The following is a 21,045-nucleotide window of genomic DNA, read 5'->3' as shown; positions in this document are numbered from 1 at the left end:
GAATATCTTATTTTTAATATTTTTGACCTTTTTTGTTTGCTTGTTTTAGATTTTTCAACAGAGCTTTCAATGGTGAAGGAAAATTATGACAAACTTAAAAATAGCGCAGTCGTCAGATGAAGAAATGTCACTAACTGAGGGAATATCAAAAGGTCATATTTTGACTAGGAACTGATTCCACAATGTTACTAATGAGATTCTCAATTTCAATATTGTATTTGTTTTTTAAACATACAAATTTCAATACATATTTTAAGCAAATATGATTTCCATTCATGTTCCATGTTATGTTAAGATTTTTAAGTATCTTTTCTATAGTTTTGAATTTTTTCAAGCACATGTTTTGTTTTCAATTTTATATTTAAGTGTTTTTTACTATTATTGTTATTATTGTACCAACGACAGTTTCTTTTCAAAATGTGTCCTACATTCATTCTACTTAAACACACTTAATGCAGTTCTGAAATCATGTCTTTGGTAACATCATTACCAAAGACATTATATTGTTGTGTTGATGCATTTTCTTTTTAATCTTGCAGCTTTTTGCAATTTTTTTTACTTTTGTCGGTAATAAGCAGAGATTTGTAGAGACTGTTTTCAAAAGTGTGTGAAAGAGTGAGGCAAGTTGGTTACTGTCAGTGGTAGCAGTGAAATTGTCCTTCAGTTAAAAGCAAATAAAAATGTATGTTCTCAGAAGAAGTTTAGTTAAAACAAATAAAAGCATGTAACCACAGAGAAGATGCAGTGATGTGGTGGAGGACATGCAGAGGGTGTGACTGAAGAGAATCCCAAGAATAGAGTAAAATGAGGCAGATCTGCTGTGGCGACCCCTAAACAGAAGCAGCTGAAAGAAGACGATAGTTTCACATGTATCTTCCTTTTCAACAATTGCTCTTTATTTATCTATGTTGTTGCAATTCTCTTACAAAAGTCAGTAAGGTTTTAGAGTAAGTGTCCAAGTAGAACAGTTATAACAGTTTTGGCAAGTTTCTTTTAATATTTTTTATTCATTGGTCACAGAGCTGAGACATACTCCACAATAATGGTCTTGAATTAAAAGTTTTTAAGGACAAATATTTGCTTATTGTACGATGATGGTTCATATCAATGACCACATGAGAAATGTTGCAAAATAGAAGAAACTGTTAAACTATGACGAAAATTACATCATTCAGCTATTTGCAACTTTTTTTTTTGTTTTATTTAGTTCAATCTGCTCTAAATCTAAAGGTGTGCATGTATTTGATATTGTATACTGTTCGATAAAACATTAGTAAAGGTGCAAATTGTGAGAGGGTAACTTTTGTTGCCAACCTTCTTTTTGTGTTATTCTTCCAGAAAAGGTTAGTTTTACATGAAGAAATTTTTTTTAAATCAAGATATACCACAACTTCACTTCAGAAATAAGGGCCGAGAGATTTCAAAACAGAACTGATCCAGGCCTTTTAGTGTTTTGGGTGTGGACTGTTTTCCCTGCTTCGTTTGTGTCATGGTCCTGGGTCGTTGACCCAGCGTTTTGTTTTGTGATTATTTCCCTCTGTCTAGTTATTCTGTGTCCTCCCCCCTTGTGTCCGGTTCGGGTTCTAGATTTCCTGTTTTGTTCTGAAAGTCTGTGTCTGTTGTCATTGTGTTCAGCTTGTGTCCTCCAGTCATCATGTGTATTCAGATCAGCTGTTCTTCCCTCCTGTGTGCGATTACCTGATTACCTTGTGTGTGTATATTTAGTGGGTGTCGGTCTGTGTTTGTTGTCGGCTCGTCTGCGTTCATCCATGTATCACTGTGTTAATCTACATTCATCTGCGTTCTATGGTGTTCCTGTCTCTGCGTCTCTCTGCCCCGCACCCCTTTGTATGGTCCCAGGTTTGTCACTTAGTTTCTCCCAGTTTAGGTTTCCGTTTGTAATTACTCGTGCTTCATTGCCTGTTTTTGCCACTACCACCCTGTAAATAAAACGTCATTCGTATCATCAGTTTGCTGCATTTTGGGTCCTCCTTTTCCTCCACACCACACGGCTCCCTCCCCCAGCCGTGACAGTTTGATTCTTGTGCTTGTTTTCATGTCTGAAGAGGAGGACAGAAGCAGAGGTTAATTATGTGTACGAGAAACAATTTGCTTAATGCAAATTTTCCTGTACCTCTGGGAAGTTTTGCATTAAGTAGATTTGTGTATGAGAACAAAATGTAAATGGAAAAGTGGCAGGATTTGATCTTTAGTTCAGTTTCATTTTCTTTTAATCAGAAACTGAAAGTCACTCAGTCTTGTTGTCATTTCATTAAGAACATGACACCTTTTTGCCCCCAGCAGATTTTCTTATCTATGGCGTTATTTTTGTGCCACTGTTCTGAGCGTAGTAAAAAAAAATTTGCAGGCACAAGTGTTGCATTTTGAGGAGAAATTTATTTTGAGCAAAGAAAAGCTAATTTTGAGTGAACAAAATTCACTGTTGCGTGCAAAAAAATTATTTCGGTGTTTGCTATTATCCACACACACACACAATAGCAGCCCCTTCTGCTCAGTTTTTGCATTTACGCTTGCTCGCAATGTGTTGCTCGTGTTCTCAACATTTCTGCCCGTGTGCATTCAACTCTTTCTGTACACCGTTATATTTGTGCCAGAAAACCAGCCAATCTCAAACTTGGATGCAAAAAAATCTGATTGGCTGTTTTGGTCTCCAATCAGCTCGAAATGACGAGATGCAATATCCCAGAATGCATTTCCTCCAAAACTCAAATGAGGCAGTGGCAGAGGAACGCATAGTGGCGGAGTTTGAAATATTACTCTTTCTGGATCACAAAATAAACTTTTAAGATATTTTCAGGCAAGAATGTTGCAGTGTAAACTTCAAATATCTACTCGATTTATCAAGACATTATATATTTGCAAAAGTGCTTTTTCAGACCATCTCTGAATCGAGGAGGGGGCCTCTTCCGCCATCTTACAATGCTGTGATTGCAGCCATTCCCCAACTCTAAATATTAAATTAAATAACTGTTAAAGCCACAGATAACTTTTGATGATTATACTGCTGTAATAAAATCTGTTTCTTGGGAATAATTTTTATAAGCCGTCTTGACAATTTAGCAATTATTAAAGCTCACTGGTGGTTTCATTGTTTATTTTGCTTCCTGTTGGAGTCACACATCTGGATTTCCCAGCACAATGTGATGTAGTTTTTATATTATTTTGTTTTCTTGCTTCCTAATCTGTACTGATTCTAAAAGAATGCGTGTAGTTGATATTGTATACTGTTTAATAAATCTTGAGTGAAAGCAAATATTTATTTTAGTCATAAGATGGAAACATATTTATTATAACCTAGATCTTTTTGCCCTAAAACCACCAAACAATTGCATTTCAGGACCAACATACAGTGGTGTTAGAACGTGTTTGCTCTCTTCCTAATTTCCTATTTTTGTGTTTGTCACACTTCAGTGTTTCAGATCAGCAAACAAATTAAAACATTAGAAAAAAATTATACAAGTAAACACAAAATGGACATACAAGAAAAAAAAACATATCATGTAGGGGGCAAATACTTTTTCACATCACTGTAGTTTGAAACACTCCACAAAAATTGCAGGTTACATTATACAGATTGTAAGTTAACTAACATCTTAGCCAGACTGCAAGATTTACATCTTGTTCTAATGTCTGGTTTTACAATACAATAAAACTAAAGATATTTGTGTAAATCTTTTATTATTATTTTTAATCTTTATTATATTTTATTTTTGATGTTTTACATAGTATCAGATTAGCCTCTCGTTTGACACAAAAACTTTTCTTATTTCAGTTGGAGTCCTTTTGTGGTTAAACATGATGTGTTACTGCATGGATGAGTAGATGAGGGAGCTAAGAACATTTGGAGAAACGTGCAAGTTGGGAAAAACTAATCTTCTCTTGACTCTTATCTTGTAAACCTTTCGGACAGGAATGGCCTCTCACTTTAGAGTAAATAAGGGGTTTCGGTTGTTCGCTGGTTTAACAATTATTAAAAATAGTTCTTCTGTCATCTATAAGGGAAACTTGATAACTACATCATCAATAAAAATAAACTCCAGTTTATCTGTAGTCTAAAACATCTCCAAAGATTACACAACAATTGTTATTTCAAATTATTTTTAAACCTTTCCTTCAAAACTATGATAACTGAGCTGCTCTTTGCGCAATTTCATTACACAATATCACTCCCATTGTCAACAGAAATAACAACAAGGAGCAAAAAATTAAAGAACAGCAGGATCACAGTGACAATACTGAATGACAGAGAACATTAGATAGAGATTATAGTTGCAATATCAGGCAATCAGATTGCCTGTGTTCAGCAAGTTGTTCAAGCTTAATTTTTCTTCTGAGTAAATATGGTGTGTTCTGTTTGCATGGGGTTGTTTGCTTTGGGTGTGTGCAGTGGATGGAACAGGACATTGGCTTTAATGCGGTTAGGAAAATGGTCATGGCAGACGTCATGTTCCCAAATCCTTTGTACTTTCTATTTCAGGGAAATAAAGGGTTATCCTTTAAAAAAAAATTAAACCACTGTGTGGCCACAAAGTCTGGTACTGCAGTGTGCATGTGTACATGTGACCTCTTTCAGTGATGTAAGGGACAGGCTTGCAGTCTCAAAGTCAGTTCATCACAAAGGTGATCTTGTTTCATAAATGTTTGTTGTTTGTTTGTTTCATAAATGCTTGGTTTTATACCCCTGTGACCATGTAAACTCATACAATGTGACATGACCAAAAGATATACAGCTTCTTCGCTAAAAGCCAGAAATGTCAATCTGCTTGTCATGGTCCTGATTGTTACCCAGTGTTTTGTGTTTAAGTTCTACTTCCTGATTATTAGTTACTCATGGTTTTGTTCTCTTGATGTTATTTGTTGTTCTGCCTTCTAGTTTAAGTCAGTGTCTTCCTTGTGTTCCATGTGTCATATTCCTTCAGTCTGTCTCTCAGTGTCAAGTCCGTGTCTTTGTGGATTGTCTTTTGTTTCCAGCTTTATTTTGATAGTCCCAGTCCTACATGCAGTGAGTCTAGTTTTGCTTCCCCTTCTCTCATTAGTTCTAATTTCTCCCAGGTGTGTTTCCATCCTGTCTCCAGTTCCCTGATTATTTACCAGTGTGTATTTAAGCCCTGTGTTTGCTCTGTGTGGTGTTGTACCCTCTCTTTGTGCTGTGGTTCTCTCGTCATGTTTTAAGCCTGTGTTGCCTTGTGTTTAGTTTCCAGTGCCAGTTTAGCTTGGATTGCTGTGATTCCTAAAATCAGACCAAGAGTAAAGTTTATAAAGAGAATATTACAGGTAATTTAAAAAAAAAAAAAAACAGCCAAATCCTGGAATATAAAGCCATTAAAATTTTCCTAATATAAACACGTTTCACACACATGAAGCCATTCATAGATCACTCCTAAAAATGATTTTGCTTGGTTTGCTCCTCTGATGCTGTGACAAGGCCACTTCTCCAGAATTGCAAACCATTCAATGGAGAATTTGCTGGTGACTGGTGTTTACACCCTGGCACAGTGGTGTAACAAAGCTCTGTATCTGTGAGGTCACAGCGATGTGATGAAATGAAACAAACATCAAGATTAACAAATATGTTTGTTGAAAATGTAAGAGAGGCTGAAAAGAACACATCAAAGTACGGAGTAAAATAAGTATCCTTGCCTTCCAGACTTCCTTTGTTTGACATTGTGTTTCCTTGTGTGGATTTGTACCCGAATATTTGCACTCAGTTTTAGTTGGTGTGTGTGTCTTTGGTTAAATGCATGTAGGTACAACAACAGTCTTTACATGTTAAGGCCTGCATCAGCAATGAGCACATCTATATAGTCTTCATAGCTGCTGTTGATATCCCAGGATAGGGATACCATATCATTTGCACAGATAATAACTTGTTTGCACGCATAATAAATGGTGTTGGTGGTGGTTGTGCAAGAGGTCATTGGTTTTGAGGAAAATTAGGAGCGGGTATTCAACAGGGGCAGAGCATGGGGGTGGCTTACTGGGCTTAAGCCCGGGTTGTTTTGTCAGAAGCCCGGGGTCTTTTGGAGTGTAATTTTTTTCATAGTTAGATGTCTGGCTGACACTGTATAAAACAAAAAGTACACACAATATTCGAAGCACATAGTGCACACTGTGGGAATTTACGACTGTGCGTGAATCCCCCCTGATATTGGTATGATCCGAGCTCAGGCACTAAGCGACTGAGCGAGAGGGCGGGGCAGCTGCTGCCAGCAGTGAGTGCGCTGTTGGAGAAACGGAGCCAGCCATACTAAGGAGAGCTTAAGTTTGACCAGGTACCAAAGCAAATCATTCGTACCGTACAAATAATGTAAATATGACGGTGCATCACGAAAGATTGATATCAAACTGATCACTTGACCCATATTACGTTACTTGGTCTTCAAGTGAATCAACAAATGGCGAAATGAAAAGCCGAACAACAACAATGCTGTTTCTTAGCTTACATGTGTGTTTATTTCATATTTTCAGTTGTTACCCTCCACGGCTAAATAAATCGGTTTCAGTAATGCACTGATATACAAGAATGGACATAAGGAGCTTCTTTCAAAGAAAAAACTCTGGTAGTATTTTATATATTATGCTTTGTATGTTGTTCAGTATATTTCTATGCAAAACAAGAGGAACTTCAATACACAGCAGTATATTCACAGTTTAAACCATCTATTTACATACACTTTATGGAAAACACAAGAACATTTTTTTACTGTACAACATCAATTTAGAGTAAACTTGTTTTGTTTTGGTTAAATAAATATTGAAATATCTTTTGAATTAGTTAAATGTCAGAATAAAGAGAGACAGAGCTGTCTATTTTTTATCACTTTCATCAAATTTAGGAGTACATATACACTAAGTTTATTGGTAATTAATAATCCATTCTGAGCTGAAGAAGCTTCTGATAGGTTAGTAGAGTCCATGTGAGTAAACTGGTGGCACACCTGTGGATGCATATAAGGCAAAACACAGAGCCTGTTTCTGTGACGTGGGAAAATCAAGAGATGTCAACCACAACACCAGGAAAAGAACTGTGGAGCTCCATAAGTGTGGCTCAGTTTTGCATACAATTTGGTGCCATTTGCAATTAAGAAATACAGATAATTTCTCTCCTTACTCTTAAAGTTAACAAATATGTTTTTATATTTATCAATCTAAAAAAATAAACATTTAGTCTGATTTGATGTTACAATTAAAAAAGTGTTTGTGTTTTGATCTGAAGAGTACATAAATATGTGGTTTCAACTGTATATTTGATGATTGTCAGCACAAAGAGGGAGAGAGAGGAACAGAGAGAGAGGAACAGAGAGAGAGAGAGGAACAGAGAGAGAGGAACAGAGAGAGAGGAACAGAGAGAGAGGAACAGAGAGAGAGAGAGGAACAGAGAGGGAGATGGAGAATGAGGACAGAACAGAGATGAACAAGAGCAGGTGAGACACACATGTTAGTCAAATGGTTGTTTACCAAAAGTATCACCGTATCATAGGTCCTCATGTATCTCGTACCTAGTGTTTCTTTTTAGGTTTGCTATTTTTCAAATTCTACATTTATTAAGCTTGAACATTTATTAGGCTTGTTTGCACAACAAGGCTAAATAATTATATAAACTTTTCTCAATCTAAATAGTGGACTTTGGTAGAATTAAAAAAATAAGTGTAGTGCAGGTCTATAATGATTTTTAGTGCTGCTATCATCTAGTTCTGATTTTGGTTCTGTCTTGGTTAAATGGTAAATGGCCTGTATTTATATAGCGCTTTACTAGTCCCTAAGGACCCCAAAGCGCTTTACATATCCAGTCATCCACCCATTCACACACACATCCACACACAGGTGATGGCAAGCTACATTGTAGCCACAGCCACCCTGGGGCGCACTGACAGAGGCGAGGCTGCCGGACACTGGCGCCACCGGGCCCTCTGACCACCACCAGTTAAGTCCTTAGTCCTGATTTTTGAACTGTTGTAGTCCTGTTTTAATTCTGATCAGTTTTGGGTCTGGTTGAATTGGGGTTTACTCCTCGTGTCTTGATACAGCCCTGACCTTGTTCTGCCTTGCTGCTTAGTTAAAAAACTAGTTTAAGGTGTCCTGCATATGTGATATATATTTTCCCTATATGAAGTCATTCTTTTTTTGAACAAAATTCAAAACAGAGCCAATTAATCTTTCAGTCATTTCTCCCCCCCCCCCCCCCAAAAAAAAAAAAGAAAGAAATCCCACATGCTAAGCCCCGGGTGTTTCAAATGTCTGGCTCCGCCTCTGGTATTCAAGCTAGTGTGCAAATCACCTCTACCTGCTCCTGGATATCAACAGCAACTTTCTGCCTATGCAAATAAGAAACCAGTTTATTAAAAAAAAAAAACTTCAGGGTCTGCAACTTGGCTTCACTCTCTGGTATCTGCATTACTTTCAACACCTTCAGTAACATATCTAACTCCACACATCTAAACTCAGGTTGCTAGAATGATTTTTTTTCTATTTCTTCTAATCAACATGAATCAACAGATTTATCTGAGTAATGACGCAGTGTTTAAGATCTGCTGTTCTGTTGCGTAACACAAAATATGTCACCATGTGATCTGTGTCAGTGGTGGGAGGGGACTATTCATACAAAGTGCAAAATACACAGAAGAAACAGACTTCAGTTCAGTAGAAGAGACCACATGTAAGTAGATACTGAATCAGTCTATTATATTTGTCATTGTCCTGGGTCTTAGTCCCAGCATTTTTTGTTGTTGTTATGGACTCATGGTTATTTTTCTTCAATCTCAGGAATAATTTCACTTGATACTTTGCATTATTTTGCCCAGAGTTCAGTATTTCATAGGGGTTCTGAGGTTTGTTATCTATATTTATAGTCTCCGGTGTCTTGTTTAATTTTGTTGGTTCTCTTTTGTTTCCTAGTCTTGTTTATGTGTTTTGTCCTTAGTGTCTCTTTTGCTAAGCCTATCGTGTCTCTGTGGTTTGCCTTCTGTGTGTGTGAAGCGCATGTATTTTAGTCCAGGTAAATCTCAGACATTTCCTGTCTTATTTTGGTGACATTTTGTCTCTTGTAGTATGTCTGTGAATGTTCTCAGTCATCCAGGTCAGGCTTGTCTAAGAAGTTTGGAAAGAAAAGCATCTGGACTTCTTTAAATTGCTTGAAGACGTTTCACCTCTCATCCGAGAAGCTTCTTCAGTTCCTGGGTCAAATGGTGGAGAGTCCCAGATTTAAACCCTATTGGAGTGTCCCCTAAGATGGACATGGACCCCCTATTGATCCTCTACCTAATCACATGAGCCAAGGTGTGAAAACAGGTGTTGGTCACAATCAGCCAAGGTTTGGGGTGAGCTCATTGTGAAACCAAGCCCCACCCTACCATGTGATTTCCTGAGGTCAGAAGGCCCTATGATGTGTGTGGGTGTTGAGGTGTCTGGGGAGGGATCTCAAAACTGGATTATACAGGGAGTGCAGAATTATTAGGCAAGTTGTATTTTTGAGGAATAATTTTATTATTGAACAACAACCATGTTCTCAATGAACCCAAAAAACTCATTAATATCAAAGCTGAATGTTTTTGGAAGTAGTCTTTAGTTTGTTTTTAGTTTTAGCTATTTTAGGGGGATATCTGTGTGTGCAGGTGACTATTACTGTGCATAATTATTAGGCAACTTAACAAAAAACAAATATATACCCATTTCAATTATTTATTTTTACCAGTGAAACCAATATAACATCTCCACATTCACAAATATACATTTCTGACATTCAAAAACAAAACAAAAACAAATCAGCGACCAATATAGCCACCTTTCTTTGCAAGGACACTCAAAAGCCTGCCATCCATGGATTCTGTCAGTGTTTTGATCTGTTCACCATCAACATTGCGTGCAGCAGCAACCACAGCCTCCCAGACACTGTTCAGAGAGGTGTACTGTTTTCCCTCCTTGTAAATCTCACATTTGATGATGGACCACAGGTTCTCAATGGGGTTCAGATCAGGTGAACAAGGAGGCCATGTCATTAGTTTTTCTTCTTTTATACCCTTTCTTGCCAGCCACGCTGTGGAGTACTTGGACGCGTGTCATGGAGCATTGTCCTGCATGAAAATCATGTTTTTCTTGAAGGATGCAGACTTCTTCCTGTACCACTGCTTGAAGAAGGTGTCTTCCAGAAACTGGCAGTAGGACTGGGAGTTGAGCTTGACTCCATCCTCAACCCGAAAAGGCCCCACAAGCTCATCTTTGATGATACCAGCCCAAACCAGCACTCCACCGCCACCTTGCTGGCGTCTGAGTCGGACTGGAGCTCTCTGCCCTTTACCAATCCAGCCACGGGCCCATCCATCTGGCCCATCAAGACTCACTCTCATTTCATCAGTCCATAAAACCTTAGAAAAATCAGTCTTGAGATATTTCTTGGCCCAGTCTTGACATTTCAGCTTGTGTGTCTTGTTCAGTGGTGGTCGTCTTTCAGCCTTTCTTACCTTGGCCATGTCTCTGAGTATTGCACACCTTGTGCTTTTGGGCACTCCAGTGATGTTGCAGCTCTGAAATATGGCCAAACTGGTGGCAAGTGGCATCTTGGCAGCTGCACGCTTGACTTTTCTCAGTTCATGGGCAGTTATTTTGCGCCTTGGTTTTTCCACACGTTTCTTGCGACCCTGTTGACTATTTTGAATGAAACGCTTGATTGTTCGATGATCACGCTTCAGAAGCTTTGCAATTTTGAGACTGCTGCATCCCTCTGCAAGATATCTCACTATTTTTGACTTTTCTGAGCCTGTCAAGTCCTTCTTTTGACTCATTTTGCCAAAGGAAAGGAAGTTGCCTAATAGTTATGCACACCTGATATAGGCTGTTGATGTCATTAGACCACACCCCTTCTCATTACAGAGATGCACATCACCTAATATGCTTAATTGGTAGTAGACTTTCGAGCCTATACAGCTTGGAGTAAGACAACATGCATGAAGAGGATGATGTGGACAAAATACTCATTTGCTTAATAATTCTGCACTCCCTGTAGATGGCAGATAGTTGGTGTTGTAAGCCACCGCCTCTGTTCAAAGAGGGTAAACAGAGGGTAAAGCAGAGGGTAAACAGACGCAGTGGCTTACGACACGGTCTACAACTGTCTGCCATCTATAATCCAGTTTTGATTCCCTTTACACCCATGGGGGACACTCCCATTGGTCTTAAATCTGGGACTCTGAAGAAGCTTCTCGGATGAGAGGTGAAATGTCTTCAAGCAACTTAAAGAAGTCCAGACGCTTTTCTTTCTAAGCTCCTTAGACTTTATAATTTATGAGAAAATATTCATAATACTGAAAAAAGTCTTAGATTGTCAAAAATGAATATCTTATCTGACGATTGCTTTGGTGAAAAGGTGCTATATATTACAAACAATGTATTAATAACAACAAGATGACATTGCTTTATAGACTGTTTTTGTGGAAGTGGAAAGGGCAAATCAACTCAGTCTTTTTCTAGAAGGATGTTAGGTGTAAATGTGTCTGTGAATGTCCTGTGACACTATTATCCCCTCTCTCTTTTAATAATGTCAAAGATAATAGTGTCTTTGACACAATTGGACCTAAAGTTTTAACCATTATTAAAACCATCCCAGCTGATCTTAACCATACCATAGTGAACCCATTTCTCAAAAAAAAAACCCCAAAACAAAAAAACAAAAAACAAATCTCAATGCAACAGTGTTCTCAAATTTTAAACCAATCTCTAAACTCTCCTTCCTGTCCAAAATCCTGCAAAAAATGTCTTCCTTCAGTTCCAGGCTCTACTGGAAATTAACGATATCTCAGAGACATTTCAGTCTGGTTTCAAAGCGATACATTAGGAAAGCGTAGAGCTCCCACCCAGGCAAAAGAAAAATAGAGCTATATCACATGTGATGTGAAAACTTCATTGTTCTCACAATATACTTTTCACATTTGAACAACATAATATCATGTTATTACAATATACATTATATACAATATACATTATATATATATATATATATATATATATAAATATCATAATAATCTGACAATACTATAATATTGGCCATATTATATTTACATTACCACAGTGAGATGACTTTAGTCTCATGAACAACATTAACTAATTGTTATTTACTAACTAATCTTGAAATGACTGTTCAGTACAGAAATGAAGCCCAACAATCATGTTTTACAGTCCTGTGGTCTCAGCCTCAGACACTCAACTAATCAAAGTGATGTCATGACAAAAATGAATGATTAACAAAACATTTTTCTCCCTCATTTCTGTCAAACAAAGCTGTATGTAACGTGTCTCGCGGTTAGTATCATGGTTGCTAGGCAACTTGAACAGCGCGACGAAGCGTATACCGTCCCATTTCACAAACCTCCACACTTCTCATACTTATAGTACGCACCATACGTAGTGCGCGTACTTCAAGCATGCAGACCCTGAATTGGGACACAGGCATTGTGAAACCTAGCCCCACCCTATCATGTGATTTCCTGAGGTCAGAAGGCCCTATGATGTGTGTGGGTGTTGAGGTGTCTGGGAAGGGATCTCAAAACTGGATTATAGATGGCAGATAGTTGGTGTTGTAAGCCACTGCCTCTGTTCACTATTTGAACTCTCCCATAGGGCTTAAATCTGGGAGTCTCTGAGACTCTCCACTATTTAACCTTAGACCTGAAGAAGCTTCTCGGATGAGAGGTGAACGTCTTCAAGCGAAGTCCAGACGCTTTTCTTTCCCTTAGTCTTGTGTAGTCTGTTTTCCTCGAAGATTCAGATCTCCTTGTTTGTTTGTTTGTTTGTTTTGTTTTTATCTGAATTATTTTGCACTTAGTTCAAGTTAATAAGGTCACTTTTTAGTTTACCACTCCATCTTCCAAATGCTGCGTTTGGGTCCAACTCCTGCCTAGTGATGTGCAAATAAAACAATGAACCTCTATTGAACCACTTCATCAGTCCTGTTGAAAATTGGTTCATTCATTCAAAGCTTTGTTCAGTGACATCTAGTAATGAAATAGGAGACAGCACATGAAATCTCAATTTCCATTTGCTGATTGTATCAAAGTATTTATATCATTCATTGTGTGAATGATATAAATACAATTTTATAACGATGGATTGATTGGTCAGTTGATTCTATAGAATAGAATAGAATAGAATAGAATGCCTTTATTGTCACTATACAGTTGTACTATGAGATACAGAGCATCTCCTGCTCAGTGTAAACATGCTGGGGGGGGTACAATTCTGCAGCGCTATGTACATATGGACAGTATTAACAAAGGGAAAAACATATATATATAAAATATACAATATACAAGACATAAGTAATATGTAATAAATAGTGTCCTCTGGTGGGACATTTGACATGCTGATAGAACCTTGGGAGTACAGTCTTTATATTGGCCTTATTAAAATCACCTGCGATAATGTGAACACCGTCCGGGTGGGCCCGCTGCTATTTGTTAATGGTGTTCAGCAGGATAGAGAGTGCCGTGATTACATTGGCATCGGGTGGAATGTACACAGCCGTGATGATCACTACTGTTAGCTCTCTCGGTAGAAAGAAAGGCCGGCATCTTACCGACATGTACTCGAGGTTCGGGGAGCAGTGACTGTTTATAATTGTCCCGTTGTTGCACCAGCTTTCATGCACGTAAATACAGAGCCCTCCCACCCTGCTCTTACCGGAGTCCTTTGTCCTGTCCCAGCGGAGCAGAGTGCGGCCTGCTAGCTGCACGCTAGCATCGGGTATTCCCGGGTGAAGCCAGGTTTCAGTGATGATCAAGGCACAGCAGTCACGAACATAGCGATTTCCCACTAGTTGTAATTCCAGGTCATCCGTTTTTTGCACGAGAGATCTGGCGTTGGAGAGATAGAGGCTCAGAAGGGGTGGCTTGTGATTGGTCAGTTGATTCTGTAAACTTATGTAATGTAGCAGGTAGATGAAGGTGTCCTAGGGGAAACAGGATGTGTTGGGATGGTAGCGCATGTTTCAGTAACTAGGGTGGGGAGTGATCATGTACATGGGACATGTGATTTTCCACACTGAAGCAACCTTTGAAATAGTGGTTCAAGGAAAATGTAACTTTGAGTTTGAAGCTTGTGTGGGAGCATCAGTGTCATACGGCCAACACTACTCCTGCCTGTCAGTCTTGACAATGTCCTTCCTATTGTTTTTTTTTTTATTCCTGTTGACTATTAAGTAAGAAATGAAGGTTAGAGTAGTTCAGTTGCTTTTGCTTCCTTGTATGAAGAAAAAAGTATGCTGATGGTAAAGTCTCAGGTCTTTAGTCTCTATAGTTTTAGTGCCAATGACAAAAATGCATGCTTTTGTCAACATGTTGATGACAGCAAAGGTGAGTGGAGAGATTAAACAAGATATCACAAATACGTTTTATGTAAATGACATCTGGAGACTAAAATGTTTTGAAACGGTGCCTGTAGCACATTATGTGTATGTAAACTATCAACGCTGAAATTAATAAGATCTAATGAGATCTTTTAGAATATGTTTTTGTGAAAATGTCAGTATGTTTGCAACAACAGTTTCCTGCTAATTTCACATTTTTTGCCCCTTAAAAAACTTTGGCTCTGTAAAAATCATATTATTCCACTATGACAGAAGAAATCAAATGAAAATTAAAACTGAAACTTTGTATCAGTGTAAACACATTTCACTAAACTGGAAACTTTAGATATTTAGATGAACTCTACAGAGTGACATGAAGTCGCAAAAGTTGCAGGAGTTCAATTCAGCTAAAAGACAAAAACATTTACCTCCTGTTGTCACATGAAAAGGGTTATTGAGATAAATAGAAACGTAAACCTCTGACACTTCAGAACCACAAAGGAAAGTAAATGATCTTATTTAGTGAATAATACTTTAAATGTGAATAAATCAGTTATTGCTGATTGTCCCCACAGCAAATTCCATGGAGACATCTGGATTTGTCCAGGACAAACTAACTGAATGGGGATTCAGTGAGTTCATGCAGAGATTTAAAGGTATGAGTTTATTATTATTCTTTAATGGAAATTGTTGTATCTGTAATGGCACTAGAACAGCATCGAAATTTACTGATTCAGAAGTCGGTCTGGATATTCCTGTGATTTATGACTTACAATAAAAAAAGTCTTTCATATTCAAAGTTGATGAATATTAATGTTTTGCAGTGTTAGCTTCATCTGACTTTTGAATATTTTATTTTGTTGTTGGCATTATTTCAGATGAAGGCATTGACAAGGAGACGTTTCTAAACCTTGGAGATTCAATCCGAATTAATTTACTGTTTCCTAAAATTGGACCAAGAGTAAAGTTTAGAAAGAGACTCAAAGATTACTTACAGGTAAGGCAGCTATTTTTTATTCTATATCAGCAGGTCTATTGTTTCATTAATGTGTGATGTGTTTGTTTTGATTCTGTAGATGGAGATATGTCATTTTGTCCAGGAAAAATTAACTGAATGGCATCTCAGTGAGCTGATTCACAGATTTGAAGGTATTTTATTATAGTTTGGTTTGGTCCTTCATAAATTACTGCTGTACTGTAATGCCATATTGATATTTGTTTGTCTAATTTCAATTGGAATACTTCGTTTTGTTGCAGAGGAGGGTATTGACAAAGAAGCTTTCCTAAGTCTCGAGTCAGGCAGAATCAATACTTTGATTCCAAAAATTGGACCAAGAGTAAAGTTTAAAAGGAGACTCAGAGAATACTTACAGGTAATGTTTTATTAAATGTTACAAAAAAATCCTGGAACATAAAGCCATAAAAGTTTAAATATACTGAGGGGTTTTTTTATAAAAAAAAAAAATGGCGGTGAAGATCAGTAGATTAATAGTGTATGCAATGCATCAGAGTGGAGGTTGTGTGTGAGCGCTGTGACATTCAGAAAAATAACCTCGCAATACTCGAGTACAAGATAATGTATTTAATGTAACATTTACTGTGCATGTAATGCATTTCACACTGGTAGGTATCAATATAACAAAATTGATCACACTTCTTTTATTTTACGAAATACATCTTAAATTTATCCCTCACCACTGCAGGACTTGAATAGAACAAATGATGATTCTGCTGACATGATGGAAACAAGCGCAGAGCAAGAGGACAGTCCAGAAATGGTATGATCTCATTGTGCCTGAACATGGTTCATTACTGAGTTATTAATCTTTGATCATTTTTGTTATGTCATCATGTTATTATATAAAAATTAATGTTGTCAGCATTAATCTCCTTAAGTAAAGTAAGTAAGTAAAATTTTATTTAAATAGTACCTTTCAAGATAAAATCACAAAGTGCTTCACACAAGCAGAAATGGACATACAACCTCAAACAAACAAAAGCAACCAAAAGCAAGTTTAAACAGATACATTTTTAACTGCTTTTTAAATGAAATGACTGAGTCCACAGATCTCGAACTCAAAGGGAGCGAGTTCCAGAGTCTGGGAGCCATTGATACAAACGCTCTGTCACTGTTTGTTTTTAACCTTGTATGCTGGAAAACCAGCAAGCGCTGGTCACAAGACCTCAGGGACCTGCTGGGGCGATAAGGCAGAAGAAGATCACTGATGTAAGTTGGAGCTACACCGTGCAGGGCCCTATAGGTCATGATTATAATCTTAAAATGAACCCTGAACTTGACAGGATGTCAGACTTGACGTCCTGACACCATAGCCGCATTAACGCAGCAAATCTACGTTAGCTGGTTACCGCGGAGCTCCCCATGCGTGGAGCTGGACGCCACTAAACAATAACAAGCTTGTGCCATATTGTTAAAATGACATTATGGCTTTAACGTCATTTTAAAGAGATTAATGCTGACAGCACTAATAAAAATACATTTTGATGGATTCAAGGACTCATATCTTTAGAGTAAAACAGGTGTCAATATGAGCAAAGTGAACCAGGTTAGCTGTTTACCTAAGTCCTCTGCAGAATTCTCCAACACAGCTCAACTGTTTTTCACAAACTGTGAGTAAACAACATGAAGGCCTGTGCCTTGTCTGGATAATTATTTGGTATTTGTTTTCACGCAGGAGCCAAACATTTTTCCTCAACATTTGGAATCTTCTTCAGCGTCTGACACAACAGATGGCAAAGACACGGTAAGAAATGAAGTCAGAAACAATATTTTTAAACTGGTTGAAGATCCAGTGATTTACAATGAGTTTATCTGAAGACAAACATTTTGTCTCCATAATGCTGCAATAAGAGGAGCAATAAATAATGAAGCTAACAAATTCAAACTGCTTCAAATTTGTTTAATATAAATATCTGAAATGCACCTTCATCACGTGAATATGAAATATTAAGAGTATCGGTAGGCCTGGCTGATGTTTTGGCCTTGTTTTAGATGCAGGACCACATCATTTTTCCATTTCAGTTGGAGTCTACTTCAGCAGTTGACAGAGGCAGTGACACAGTAAGAAGGAATATTGATGTTTCTCCTCAAGTCATGTTGTTATCCCAATATTATTTGTGTATATAAAACACATGTTTGTTTGTCTTTTCAGAGTAATGAACCAATTTGCTCCTGGGCAACAGTGACACAAGGACAAAGTCCAACCACATTTACAATGTTTTACTGTCAAGAGTGTAAAAACTTCATGGGAAACGATCCTGATTCTTGTTGTTCTCACTGTGCCTCTGTGTTCAACAAAGCAAGCAGCATTCAAAATGGAAACTTCTTTCTGTACTCATCCCTGAAAGACCTTCTGAAAGGTATCCTTGAGAACCACAGCGCTGAGTTGTTACCTAAAACAGTTAAAGATGAGCATGATAACATCAAAGATGTGATGGATGGGATGATGTACCAGAATCTCCTCAGAGAGGGTAAACTAGCTGCAGATGATCTCACACTGACATGGAATTTTGATGAAGTACCAATTTTTAGCACCACCAGATACTCAATTTGGCCCCTTCAGTTTGTTATTAATGAACTTCCTTACACACAAAGACAGGAAAATATGATAGTTGCTGGATTTTGGTTTGGCCAAGGAAAACCTCATATGAACACATTTCTGAAACCATTTGTGGATGAATGTTGTGATTTAGCCCAAAATCCATTTCAGTGGAGAGACAGCAGAGGCACTCTTCATTCATCAAAAGTCTTCTGCTTGGTTTGCTCCTCTGACGCTGTGGCGAGGCCACTTCTCCGGAATTGCAAACAATTCAATGGAGAATATGGTTGTGACTGGTGTTTACACCCTGGCACAGTGGTACCAAAGGGCTCTGGATCTGTGAGGTCATATCGATATGATGAAACTAAACAAGCATCAAGATCAAAAAATATGTTTGTTGAAAACACCTCAGAGTATGGTGTAAAAGGAATGTCCTTACTTTCCAGACTTCCTTTGTTTGACATTGTGTTTGGATTTGTACCAGAATATATGCACTCAGTTTTAGTTGGTGTGACTAAGCAACTTATTGGATTGTGGCTGAACTCAGAGAACTCCAAGAAAGACTGGTATGTAGGTCAACAGATTTCACAGATGGACTCTTATCTCCGAATGTTAAAGCCTCCATCAGAAATGAGCAGATCTCTACAGTCACTGAAGGGTCGGGACACTTGGAAAGCATCTGAGTGGCGAGCTTTCCTTTTATTTTATGCTGTTAGTGTCCTACCAGGCATCCTTCAGCCTTCATTTCTCCAACATTTTTTTTGTTTGTCGATCAGCATTCACATTCTGCTACAAGAATCAGTCTCCCAAAATGACCTTCAGCTGGCCCATGAGAACTTGGTACTCTTTGTTAGAAACATGGAAGAACTCTATGGTGAAGAAAACATTTCATTCAACTGCCATCAGTTGATCCACTTAGCTGACTGTGTGCGTAACTGGGGGCCTCTCTGGGCAACATCAGCATTCAGTTTTGAGAGGAACAGTGCAAATTTAAGGGCACTGCTTAGCAACATAAACTACAATCCTCAAAAAATTCAAGACAAGTTTCTCCGTTGGCAGCGCCTGCCGAGTCACCTTCGCTCCCTTGTTTCTAACGGAAATTCTCCGTTAGCCAGCATTTCACCAGTAAATGAAACCACTGATTGTTACAATCTGCTTGGAAATTCACGGCATCTGGATATCACACGATCCATAAAACTAGCAATAGAAGAGCTCTTAAATCGACCTGTTTCATTCAGATCAGTGGAAGCCTTTGACAGCTTCATCAACAGAAATACTGTTTACTCTGTAAAGGGTGAAGAGGCAGACAGAACAGACTGTGTCATAAAACTCAAGAATGGCTGCTATGGAGAAATACAGTTCATCGTCAGGTTTAAAGAGAACTGTGTTTGCACATCCAACTGTGTGTGCTCGGCTATTTCAGTCATTGTGGTCCAGCTGTTTTATATCAAACGTGCATCAAGGAATATCTTTGTGGAAGTGGAAAGGACAACTCAGCTCAAAGCCTTCTTCTTGAGGGATGTTAGGTGTAAATGCATGTATGTGAATGGTTGGCTGGTGCCTTTACCAAACTCATATGAAAGATATTAAAGTTCCAGCACAGCTAAGGTGCTTTCTCTGTCTTGTATATCATGGCACATGGCTGTTTTTACTACAGTGAAAATCTTGGAAAAATGAATGATGATGAAGTTTTTTCAAAGGAGTTTGGAGTCATTTTGTTCATATGTGTGCGAGATCTGTGGCTTACGTTTTCTTTTGGTGTGACAGTGTGGACATAATGTAGCCAGTGTAATGTAGGATTATATCACTCAGTACTGTATGTGTATTATCTGTATATGGAGGAAATTATGGAGTGATTTGTAAACAGCCAAAAGCTTGCCTTTCCCAACTTTGTATTCACTACGTATTTATCATACATGTCAGTTTACCTCTATTCAAACTGAAATGCAAATTATTGTGACACATAAACATTTTGTGAATTAACGCTAAAAATCCGGGGTGAGTGGATCAATGTGGTTTACTGCATCCTGATACAGATTGCTATTACTGAGATAACAGATCATAAAGCTTCATATTACCTCAGATTATTGTGTAATGGCTGATGAGACTTATTCTGTTTAATGTTGCAATGTGTGCAAGTCTATTGAATGTAATACAGATTGATTTGCTCAAGAATGTTTGTATCCTGCTACATAAAAATGATTATAATTAGTCTTATTACTTTAAATATGCCTGAAAAATCTGTTTGGCCTCCTTCTTCACTCTGGATTTGTGCTGCTATTCAGAGTCAATTCAAATTTTAGTGTTGTTCCTTAAAAAAAGAAAAGAAAAAAGGATGTGTAAATACAGTAAATGATGTTTAGAGATTTTTGAAAAATAAACATGACCACTGTTCATATGTGGCTTTATTACCTTATCATAGGCCAGAATTAAATATCTAAGTAGGACCCTTGTGTTACGATTCGGTGTTGTCAGTGTTTTGTTTTAGGCGTGACTGTTATGTGTTTCCTGCTTTACTTTGAAAGTCTGTCTTATCTCAGTGTGTTCAATTTACGCTTCCTTGTCTCGTCAGTTCTGATTTGCCCCAGCTGTGTTTCCCTCCTGTTGTCCATTCCCTGATTGCTCCTTCTATGTATTTAAGCCCTGTGTTTCAGTTTGTCATGGTCGTGATCTTCCCCCCCCGGTTGTAAACAGTTTGGTGTTTTGATGTAAATAAATGTCCTATTTTGCTTTGATGTAAATAGCTGTCGATACTTTCGTTTTGGGATTTTGGTGGAGAACCGTAGTAGTATTTTTTTTTTTTCATTTTTTTTTTTTCTGTGTTGCACGCCGGTTGCCTAGGCTGGGGTGGAACACTTGTTTAATACCATGTTAAACATGTTTACCGGGTCGTGAAGCAAACAACAGAAAAGAAGCTCGTATATAGACTTATGCCGTAAGTTGACCTAAAACTAAAAAGAAAAAACAATCTGACATTTTAAATTAAATCAAACATCGTTTAAAAGACACACATGGCAGTGTGGGAGAAAAAACTCAACACTGAATGCTACAAGTGCACAAATATGAAATCAGCGTGGTGCTGCAGTGAACGCATCAATTCACACAATATTACAGAAATACTTTTTATATAAATGT

The 21,045-nt window shown here is 37.9% G+C and overlaps 2 protein-coding genes across 5 annotated transcripts in view; both read left to right on the top strand.

Annotated features, from left to right (window-relative positions):
- LOC146576146 (nuclear GTPase SLIP-GC-like) overlaps window positions 1–3,432 on the top strand; it is a 28,688-nt gene extending 25,256 nt beyond the window's left edge. For all 3 annotated transcript variants that reach the window (XM_085271208.1, XM_085271209.1, XM_085271210.1), the window contains one exon: window positions 50–3,432. In XM_085271208.1, coding sequence (XP_085127334.1) covers window positions 50–120 — 71 coding nt within the window. In that variant the 3' untranslated portion in view covers window positions 121–3,432. The remainder of the gene's footprint in view (window positions 1–49) is intronic.
- LOC146576145 (uncharacterized) lies at window positions 124–20,813 on the top strand. 2 transcript variants are annotated; one of them, XM_085271206.1, is made up of 9 exons: window positions 124–152; window positions 14,929–15,009; window positions 15,232–15,350; window positions 15,430–15,502; window positions 15,611–15,726; window positions 16,057–16,131; window positions 17,047–17,115; window positions 17,364–17,432; window positions 17,524–20,813. In XM_085271206.1, exons 1-9 carry the CDS (start codon window positions 125–127, stop codon window positions 19,498–19,500), a joined length of 2,607 nt encoding a protein of 868 aa, XP_085127332.1. In that variant the 5' UTR covers window position 124; the 3' UTR covers window positions 19,501–20,813. The 2 variants fall into 2 exon arrangements, with proteins under 2 accessions (XP_085127332.1, XP_085127333.1); XM_085271207.1 differs by lacking the exon at window positions 124–152 and adding an exon at window positions 8,647–8,677.
- The last annotated feature ends 232 nt before the right edge of the window (window positions 20,814–21,045 follow it).

This window comes from Mchenga conophoros, linkage group LG4 (assembly GCF_057382185.1).
Source record: "Mchenga conophoros isolate Kocher_MC1m ecotype Shallow Benthic linkage group LG4, M_conophoros_male_GT1.1, whole genome shotgun sequence".
In the NCBI taxonomy this organism is placed as follows: Eukaryota; Metazoa; Chordata; class Actinopteri; order Cichliformes; family Cichlidae; genus Mchenga; species Mchenga conophoros.
Note: the sequence above shows the minus strand (reverse complement) of the source record. Positions and strands in the feature narration are given on the sequence as shown.

What these genes read in the sequence shown, in the direction of transcription:
- LOC146576145 (XM_085271206.1), top strand. Translation starts at nt 125, where the DNA reads ATGTCACTAACTGAGGGAATATCAAAAG. An exon ending in GTTCATGCAGAGATTTAAAG is followed by an intron (nt 15,010 to 15,231) that starts GTATGAGTTTAT and finishes GCATTATTTCAG; the next exon opens with ATGAAGGCATTGACAAGGAG. An exon ending in GCTGATTCACAGATTTGAAG is followed by an intron (nt 15,503 to 15,610) that starts GTATTTTATTAT and finishes GTTTTGTTGCAG; the next exon opens with AGGAGGGTATTGACAAAGAA.